General features: G+C 51.1%; 1 protein-coding gene across 10 annotated transcripts in view; it reads left to right on the top strand.

The window, feature by feature from the left end:
- The first annotated feature begins 320 nt into the window (after positions 1 to 320).
- The window catches only part of MSI1 (musashi RNA binding protein 1), a 41,808-nt gene continuing 32,198 nt past the window's right edge, over positions 321 to 9,930 (top strand). For 4 of the 10 annotated variants that reach the window (XM_050923642.1, XM_050923640.1, XM_050923637.1 and 1 more), the window contains exons 1-6: positions 1,363 to 1,516; positions 2,006 to 2,046; positions 2,415 to 2,496; positions 2,614 to 2,698; positions 7,786 to 7,827; positions 9,780 to 9,872. In XM_050923642.1, the coding sequence (XP_050779599.1) occupies positions 1,458 to 1,516; positions 2,006 to 2,046; positions 2,415 to 2,496; positions 2,614 to 2,698; positions 7,786 to 7,827; positions 9,780 to 9,872 (402 nt within the window). In that variant the 5' untranslated portion in view covers positions 1,363 to 1,457. Of the gene's footprint in view, positions 590 to 805; positions 1,030 to 1,311; positions 1,517 to 2,005; positions 2,047 to 2,414; positions 2,497 to 2,613; positions 2,699 to 7,785; positions 7,828 to 9,779; positions 9,873 to 9,930 lie in introns of those variants that run through there. The other 6 variants (XM_050923638.1, XM_050923632.1, XM_050923639.1 and 3 more) reach the window with 6 other exon arrangements.

Genomic DNA, 9,930 nt, shown 5'->3' with positions numbered 1-9,930 from the left:
CTTGAAGCCGCCCAACAGCGCTGCAGTGTGGCCACATCTAACACCACTTGCAGCGCTGGTTGCTGTAAGTGTGGCCACTCTGCAGCGCTGGCCCTATACAGCTGTACTAATACAGCTGTAACAACCAGCGCTGCAAAACTTTAGATGTAGACATGGCCTAAGAGTACCACAGAAGCATCAGCAGCAAGGAAGGGATATGTGCAAGGGGGGGTCAGCAGTCTTGTTTAAATAAGGTACATGCCACAACATGCAGGTCCGGCTTCAGGCTTTGTTTGTGTCATGTCTTACTGTATGCAGTGTTGGCCCCATGATATTAAAAAGACAAGGTAGATGAGGGAATATCTTTTATTGGATCACCTTCTGTGGGCAAGACACCAGCTTCTGAGCTTACAGAGGGTTCTTCTGCAAGTCTGGGACACCTCTTATTGTCGTCAGTTTGATTTAACCCTCTCAGGCCAAGCTTCTCCTGTGTGCCCCGGTGGATCAGCCTGGAGGTGATGTCCCAGGTGTGCAAGGCAGCCCTGGAGAGGAGTATGGTTCACATTCCTGCCACACTCAGGCTCACTGGGACATTTGGCCTCCGTTCAGGGTAAGTGAAAGAAGCACAAAGCCAAGTTGTAGGCTGAGTAACAAAGCTAAACCCACACACGGATCTAAGCCTGCCAGGCTCCCGCTGCAGCCTCTCGGGGGCTTTCACAGCCCGGTTTCCTTTTGTGCCGCTCGGTGCCATGTTTTCAAACGTGAGTGCCTAAAGTTAGGCCGCTCCAGCCCCGTTTTAAGCCCCCACGTTTGAACAGCCCCAACTGCAGGCAGCACTTCGGCTCTTGTTACGCGGCTTTCTTGGCAGAAACAGCTCCGCTCTCGGACACGCTGCCGGGTCCCCCAGAGCAGCGGAGACCCGCACGGTAGCTCGCCAAAGCTAGAAGCCATTCAGCAGACGCTTCCCCAGGGCCAGCTCCAGGCCCCCTTTGTTTCTAGCTGCACGCACCACGCTGCCTGAGCCCCAGCAGCCGCGCCATGGCGAGCCAGGTGAGAATCCTCCGTGCGCCGGCTACAGCCTGGCTCGCTCCCTCCCCCCGGGCTGCAGAAGGGGGCCAGGTAGGGAGCGCACGCGGGGTCCCGTCCCTGCTCCTCTCCCGGGCTGTACCAGCCGCAGACGGGTCCACTCCGCTGTACTTGCCCGGCCTGGACGCGGCTCTCGGCGCGCCCCGCTCGCTGCCGTCCCCCCGGTGCAAGCGGCCAGGCAAGCAGCAGCCGGCCGGGTTTTATGTGCACGCCGGCTGCCCGCCCGCCGGGGGTGGGAGGAGCCGGGCAGGTTGTCCCCGCCGGGCCCTCCTCCCCGCCTGGCTGAGAGGGGTCGGGGGAGGGGGCAGCATGGCCTGTCCGTCCGGCCCCTTTTCCAGCGCTCATCTGCCCCGGGAGTGCGGCTCTGCGCCTCGCAGGGAGAAGAGGTCCGAATGGAGACAGAAGCCAGCCAGCCCGGCCTCGCCTGCCCGGACTCCCCGCACGATCCCTGGTACCGCTCCGCCTGGCGCAGCGCGGCGGGGGGCGGGAGCCGGGGCCGGCAGCGCGCCTCTCCCACCGCTCCTGGCTGCAGCCGGCTCCCCGCTCCCCACCAGCTCGTGGCCCGGGCAGGCTTGGCGGTGGCGGCGGCCGCTGCCAACATGGCCGATCCCTGCGAGCTCACCCGGCCGCCGCCGGAGTCCGGACCCGAGCCCCTCTGCCCCGGGCCGGTCATAAGGCCACGCGCTGACCCCGGGACCGGGCCGCCCGCACCGCCCCCCCGGGGGCCAAGCAGGATCCCCCCCGTGCCCGCTCCCGAGCCTGGGCAGCTCGTCCCGCATCTGCGGCGCGCCGGGTCCGGTCCCCCGCTGGAGCCGGGCAGCCCGCCCCGCCTGCTGGCCCCGCACTGCTCCCCTCCCGTCGCCTGCTAGCCCGGCCCGGAGCCCCGGCTGCCCCCGGTCCGCCCCGCTCCATTCACGGCTCTTTTTTGTGTCTCCCGCAGCAAAATGTTCATCGGGGGACTGAGCTGGCAAACCACGCAAGGTGAGGCCCGCCGGGCAGGGGCAGTTCCCCGCGGGCCCCGGTCGAACTCCGGACCGGGCACCTGCCACTCAAACTTTCCCAAGTCCCCGGGGGAGCGGGCTCGGGGCTCTGCTCGGCCCGGCCCTGGGCTGTTATTCCGAGGGGGGGGGGCGCTCTGTAGGGCTCCCTCGATGCCTCTTCCCTGGGAGGGGGGCGGATAGCCGCGGCCGCCCCCGAACTCGTGTGTGTGTGTGGGCGCGTCGCGGTTCGCCACCAGGGGTCGGCTCCGGGCCTGGGGCGCTTTCTCCGTGGGCCGGGCTGCGCGGTGAGGAGGGAGCCCGGGGGGCCGGCGCTGGGCAGGGGCCCATGGCCTTGTGTTCTGGTTGCAGAGGGCTTGCGGGAATACTTCAGCCAGTTCGGGGAGGTGAAGGAGTGTCTAGTGATGCGGGACCCGCTGACAAAGAGATCCAGGTGAGAAGACCGGCCCCTGTTCCTCCTTTGCCCCTCGCCAGAACTGGTCCTGACTTTAACCAACTTTCTCTTTTTTCCTTCTTCCCCCCCATCTCCCGCCTGGGATTCGGGGTTCAGGGGGTTCGGGTTTGTCACATTCATGGACCAGGCCGGTGTGGACAAGGTTCTGGCCCAATCCAGACATGAACTGGACTCCAAGACGGTGAGGTTTGTTCTCCCATCTAAGGGGGTTCATTTGTCAGCTGAGCCTCAGCAGAGAGCACTGATTGATTGTGGTGGTTGATTCCCAATGAGGGGTGTAAACTATTGATTACTGATAATTATCCCACCCTTCTGCATCCTGGTGATGGTTTGTTAACTGGCGGCTCTTCTGAGCTATGGATGACCAGGTATGGGTTGGTTTGTGAATGTTGGAATATTGATCATGAATCCCAGGTTATGATTTTCCATTCTGCCTACTGATTGCAAGATCCCTTTTGAGAAACTGATTGTGGCACTTCATGAGTTGGAAAGACTGAATACATTCAGGACTGCGCAAGAAAAAGTGTATCCATGTGAAACTAACTGTCTATGGGGGCAACTGCCCCCTAAGTGGAGAGGACATACAGAGTCTCACACTCTCATATGGTGCCCTCTCTTAGTCCCTTATGGAAATACAGCATCCCACAGCCTTTGGTAGGCTTTTCTTGTCTCTTGCGTGCACCAGTCACCTATTTTGCCATAGGTGTAACCCCTCCGTGATGGGCAGTTGATCCTTACAAACAGGGCTTTGGAGCGGAGCCTGGAGCTGGAGCGCAGAGCAGCTCCAGAGCAATGGAGCTACAGGTTTTTGCTTGGAGCTGGAGTGGAGCCGGAGCACCGCTCCAAAGCCCTGCTTACAAACAGTTAGGCCTGTTGTCTCTGGTGATGCTGTGGAGCGGTGGTTCTCAAACTTTTGTATTGGTGACCCCTTTCACATAGCAAGCCTCTGAGTGCGCCTCCCTTTATAAGTAAAAAATGCTTTTTATTTTTATATTTAATACTGTTATAAATGCTGGAGGTGAAGCAGGGTTTTGGGGTGAAGGCTGACAGCTTGCAACCCACCATGTGATAACCTTGCAACTCCCTGAGGTGTCATGACTCCCAGTTTGAGAACCCCTGTTATAGACCCATATCTCTGTGTGTTGATGAGTTGTTGCCTCATGCTCTCTTATGGCTTCCCCAGGATATGAATTTGCAATTACCACTAATTCCTGAAGTTTATTGTTTCCTAGTGTACTCAGAAGGTGCCTTTGTGGGTCATCTTCTGCTTTTTGAGATATCACTGGTGCCTCCATCCCCCAGGGTGGTGCATCAGTTCTTGCAATTACAGGCTGTTTTAGCCACTTTGTGAACTTGTAGATAGTTTTTTGTAGAGTCATTGGGTCTCTTAGCATAGACTGTCAGTTCCTGCATTGCAAACCCTTGGCATCAGAGAGAGATGTAGGATCTGTGTTTGGGGAGTGGGTGTTGGAGATCTTTGGTCTGAGTAGTTTTAGTGACTTTGTGCTGTCAAATTCTTCTTTCTTAATACTGCCCCATGGGTGGGGATACAAGTGATGGGGGCACATGGAGGGAAAAAAAGTTCCAGTTCCAGCCATGAACTAATGAAAAGTCCACATGTGTAACTTGAAGTCTAGTAAGGCAGTTCAGCATCAAATTCTTTATCTGAGTTGAATAGAGAGAGCAGGAGAGAGAGACCCCTTTCTTGAGGCTTACAGCATGAGCTGCGGTGAGATTTATGTCTGTTCCTGTTTAACTGCATGGATCGTTCCCTTTGATGTATACAGGACCTTCCTCCCCATGGGAGTTCCTGGTTAAACCTATTCCAGCCGCCTTTGCAGCATGCAGATTGCCAGGAGTCTTAAAAACCTCGTCCTCTCTTGAGAGTGGTGCAAAGTTAGTTTTGCTTCGGGGGGAGGATTATGATGAAATGTTTTGGGGTGGGAGCAGGCTTGTTTTATTTTATAGTCCGTGTAAACATGGGGTCTGATGGTGAATCTGTGGAACTGGCCTACCTCACTCTTGAAAAGGTGAGTATGGATGTTGATGGTAGCAGCAGTCCCTAGAGTATTTCTGGGACAGAAGTGAAATGCAGTCTATGGTCTCCATTCTTACCTGTCTAAACCAATGCTGCTTCTGGTCTTAAAGCAATTCTGCAATCCTCTGGCTGGGCCCAGGGAGGGGAGGGGATGGGGAATGGGTAAGCATGCTGGAGGAGAAGAGAAGGGACTTGTGTAAAGAACATGTGGGGCTGGCCAGCCATTGAAATACTCTGATGCATCTAGCTTGCTGATTGTATATTGAGCAGGCAAGAAGAATGGTGGCAGTTTCTCTAGAGTCTTTTCTTTGTCAGGAACTTTGATTTTTTTTTAATTATTATTATTATTATTATTATTATTTTTAAAGTTTAAATCTGAGCCAAATGTTTTGGGGTATGTTGCCTGGTAATTGCTGGATTAGGATCTAAGCCTGATCTATATGTGCAGTTCAGTGTCTCTCAATTCCCCTAAAACATGCTGATTTTGTAGCCCTGGGTGGAGCCTTAGATGTATGGGTTTTTTTTGTTTTTAACCCCTCTTTAGTCAAAAGTTTCTGCTGTTAGTCATGGACTAAATGTCACCAACTCATCTGAGTTCTAATTTAGGCTTTTATAAAACTTTGTGGGAAAAGGCCCAGTGTCGTGAAACTACACCCCATTCTCTGTGCTTGGTGTCTCCTGGTAAACAGCACTTGGTAGATAACGTCTGCCCAACTTGTTGCTTCATTGTTTTCTGATTCTTCCTATTGTAATTAATGTTGGCCTAATTCTCTGGAGGAAACCTTGTGCCTTTCAGACTTCTCTTTGTTTGTAAGCTAGCTAGCAGCCTACAGGGGTTATTTATGGAAATGCTTGATATGAGAGTTGACTTTGCCGTCTCAAGGTAAAAGATTTGCGTGAAGCTGCAGCTGGCTGCTGCCTTCAGTTTCTTTATGTGCCCTAGAAATAGTGATGTGTTTGAGGTTTTCTTGCTTTTGCTGTTTTTATTTGTGTGTGTAAGAGGGGTGCTGTAGGCAGTTTCAGATTCACTATTAACAAATGTAACAAAGCTGGCACTAGAGATATGACAATAGTGCTTTTTTGAATCACTTCAGATCCCAGATAATGGATATAGATAACATGGATAATGATGTCAGCAAGTTAAATGTAGTAATATGAGCTTACATGGGAATTAAACAGTGTTATGTGGCCTGAAAAGTGGTAATGAAGGGCCCAGTTGTGCCCTCGTTTACACTTGTGAGATCAGTGGGATTCCGTGGATATAACCATGGGAACAATTTGTCCCTAAAGGTTAGTAAATTGAAATGAAATGACAAGTACTTAAATAAGACCCCTAACCAGTATCTGATACTGGTTAAATTTTTTAGGACATTATCTGAGTAACTTTGAATTCCTTATGTACAAATCTTTATCACATCCATAACTGACACTGAAGTAAAACTCTACCAGATTATTGGCTTTAATACCAGGGATACAGGAAGAGATTACCACCACTTCTCCTTTAATTATGAAAATTCCTGCACTTGAGGAATAACCCTCTTTTAGCACCTTGAGTCTTGTATTGAACATTCTCTCCTTTGTGCACCTTCCATTACACATCTGCAGTTGGTTGGTCAGGCCTCAGTTTACCAGCAACAATAGCTAGTTGTGCAGAAGAATTTGTGAAATTACTGCCTACCCCCTCTAGCCAGGTGGATATGTTATCTCTACCCAGTTTATCACGCTCAGGGTAATGAAAAAATGAGGCCTGGGCTTAACTTTGCTGTGTATGAAAGCAGGAGCTGAATGACACTGGCTGAGAACTAAAAGACAGTAGATTATTGTTTTTGCTTATTATCTGCCATCAGCCTCTTGGTCTCCTGCCGTCCTCTGTCCTCAGAATTCACTGTGGATTTCTGCACTAGCCAGGAAGCCAGAGGACTGGAGTGGGAGGAAGGGGGAGGAGAAGGGAAAGGTGCTCAGATGTCCCTATGAGGCACCAAGAGGGTATGTTGCTCTCTGTGTTTGGCGGTCATAAGGGGAGGTGTGTTTATGTTCTTCACTTTTGCCTCTGTTTACTTACACGCTGAGTTTATTTATGTTCTAGGTTATGAATCAGGATGGAGGTGGGAAGGCAGAGGGAAGTGATCTGAAGAGGTACTGAGCTTTGGGTTCTGTATAACAAATGAAAGGATGAACGAAGGGAGAAAAGCCAGGCTGGAAAGTAGAACAATAGCAGTGAGAGGTGCTGGAGAGACGCAGTTTCCTTGTGGGCTGTTTGAACTGCTGGGCTAATGGGACAAACTTCTCAGCTCCTCTCCCAGCTACAGCCTTTCCCACTGTGGGTTGAACAGACTCTCCTTTAGCACAGGGCTCTCTAAGCTGATTTGTAGATTTGGATTATTTCTGATATAAAGGTGACATCACAAGAGTTGGTGTGTGTGTGTTTTGGTTTTCAGTGCATTAGTATTTTCCTAGTTTAAGTTGTGGTGGTGTTAATAGTGCAGCCGTGTGTTCATCTATTGCTGACCTCAGCAGAATGTGCACCTCCTGGATTGGTCCCAGATACAGGCGCTTCAGTGGACAGCAGGTTTATTAATAAACCAAACAGATAGGTACATCTAGCACAGTAGGATGATTGTAACGGATTGTTTTTATTGTAAAGCATAAATCGTGCAGACGGGGCAGTAGTATACTGTGTGATTTGATGACAGGAGTCTATATCAGTCCGTATTGCAACTTTCTGTCCTTGAGACTCTTCTATTTAATTCACATCTTCCCTTCTCATGTGAATCCATCCTTTTGGGGATGAAGTTCTTAGCTTTTTATGTGCTGACCATTTCCTGCTCCACTATTAACCAGGTGAGCTCTGTACACTTAGCCAGAGTGAAGGGGGGAATATAGAGCACTTTAATGTGACATTGCTGGTGCAGGGTGGTCAAGGTAGAATGTGAATGCAGAGGACTGGCTAACAGAGGCTGCTGATCCCAGCCTGTCGTGTTCCATCTTGCGTTGAACTGCTGCTGCTCACATTCAGAGGGAACATTGCATGCTGGGAACTGTAGTCTCCAGGGATCACTGTTCTGTTAGAAGATAAAGTTGTCTGCAGTCTACTTTATGCTCATTAGGTGTCTTTCTTGGATCTGACAAGCTGTCAGTTGGGCAAAGTTTGTGGAGAGCTTACATTAAAAAAGGAAATGTAGGCAATTAAAGTGTGTTCACCTGCTCTCTCTCTCCCATGTCTCTTTCAGATCGACCCAAAAGTAGCATTCCCCCGCCGAGCACAGCCCAAGGTAGGTAGCATGTGCAGCTTTTACAAATTGAAAAGGTGCAACTCGATGAACTTAAATCCTCTTTGTGCTTTTGTCCAGAGGATGCTGGAAGGGCATCTTGGTGCACCTGCCAGCACTGGTCCTTAAGGCTCTGATAATTGATACTCAGGCTTAGTTCCTACTTTAATGATGATCTTTGGTGCTCCACCTCTAGACTTGCATTCCATTGTGCCTGATCTAGCTCACTGTGGAGCTTTATGATGCTCTTGTGATTGCCTGTGTGGGTATGGAACAGCCCAATCTCCACTCCACTGTGGTTAGATAATGCTTAGTGAGTGGAGTTGATGAAATGCAGAACTCCGCTCAAGAACATAACACTACCTGCTCTTTGGTAGCCTGTATCCGGAATCTGTAGGATGACCTGGGCAGAGGTGTGGGAGAAAGAACTTCATTTTGTGGAATGGCAAGGTGCACGCCAGCATTGTAAGGCCAGAGAAGGACATTGGGCTTGACATGCACCAGGAAGGTGGGCACTTGGTGGAAGCAAGCAGCTGTGGGGGTTCTATCAGATGCTCAATGGGAAACTTTTAACTGAAGAATGAAGAGCAAATTGGCAACTTGCCTTCAAAGTGCAATACAGATTTGGGGGTCTCAACTGGGCTGGGGGACGAGAGCCTACAGTCTCACCCCAAGTACTGCAGTGGGAGAAAGGGCTGCTGAGGAAGAGAGGAGAGAATTGCAGAGTGAAAGAAGAGACTGATGTGGGGAGCACAGGAAATCAGGAGCTGAGAACAGTTAGTGAGCAGGTATCCTGAGTAACAAGCCAGGAAGCACATGGTAGGAATTGGGTTAATTCCATTAAGCAGTTTGGTGACAGAAGGTGCTTTAGTGTTAGAACAGGCTGCTCTCCAAACCATGGAATTGCAGCGGATTAGCCCTGTGCTCCTTGGGCTTATTAGGACCATGTGTTCCTGCTAGAGCAGGGGTGTGGCCAAGAGGCTGAGGGGAGGATGCAGCTGGAGTGTCAGTTCAAAGGACACCAGTGTGCCTCATCCTAGCAGCCATTGCCCCCCTCGATTATTCTTCCTCAGTCTCCTGTGGCAGGGGGGAGAGAAAGGGCAGGGTTTCTTCCTTTGCCTCCTCCCAGATGCACAAGAAGGCTTAATGAGGAGTTTCCTCTGGCTCCTTAAACCTGATGGCTTGGGAATGGGAGCGGAGCGGTGCTTGTTCCCTGTAGGACTGGACACTGCACAATTTGCAGACCTGTGGGCCATGGAGATCTCCACCTCGTATCACAGCCATGCTCTGCTTTCCCATTTCACTGCAGGGAGGGAGGGTGAGCTGGGGACTGGCAGGGTGAGAGCAGTGCCCTGTGTGAGCGACTGGAGGGTGGGGAAGGAGATGGCAGCACTCTGTGTGTCTGCAAGGAGGTTTGTGAAAGTGAATGACTGAACGATTAGTGGGGAAAGAATTTAACATGCTGTACCCGTCCCCAGGGGGTAGATGAGAGATGAGTGGCAGTGCCCTGGCAAGTCTCACGGGCAGTTGGTGAGCTTGTTAGGGAGGGAAGGGGTAGGAGACAGCAATGTATGGTGACCAGACAGCAAATATGAAAAATCAGGACGGGGATGGGGAGTTATAGGCGCTTATGTAAGAAAAAGACCCCAAAATCGGGACTGTCCCTATAAAATCAGGACATCTGGTCTCCCTACAGCAATATGGTGCATGTTTGGGCAGGTCTGAGATTGCACTTGAGTGATGGAGTTTCACAGTGTGAAATTTCTGGGGCCTGAAATGTCCTTCGTTAGATACAGTGTTTCGTTAGGGGACTCTGCTCCATTGCTGCGGCAATCTTCCAGTGGAATACAGTGCACAGCATGTTCTTCAGCTTACAAAAGAGAAGGTTTTGGAGACAGATCTTGTTCTCTGCTAACTCTGTTTCTCCCATGAATCCCTGTCCTCCCCTTTCCCAGATGGTAACGCGGACGAAGAAGATATTTGTGGGGGGTCTCTCTGTGAACACTACCGTGGAGGATGTGAAACAGTATTTTGAGCAGTTTGGGAAGGTAAGTCTGATGGGTGAAGTTGGATCAGGGTTGTTTCTCTGCTGGGCAGGAAGGGGTG

Source organism: Gopherus flavomarginatus, chromosome 15, assembly GCF_025201925.1.
Source record: "Gopherus flavomarginatus isolate rGopFla2 chromosome 15, rGopFla2.mat.asm, whole genome shotgun sequence".
Lineage (NCBI taxonomy): Eukaryota > Metazoa > Chordata > Testudines > Testudinidae > Gopherus > Gopherus flavomarginatus.
This window is presented reverse-complemented; position numbering and strand designations above follow the sequence as displayed.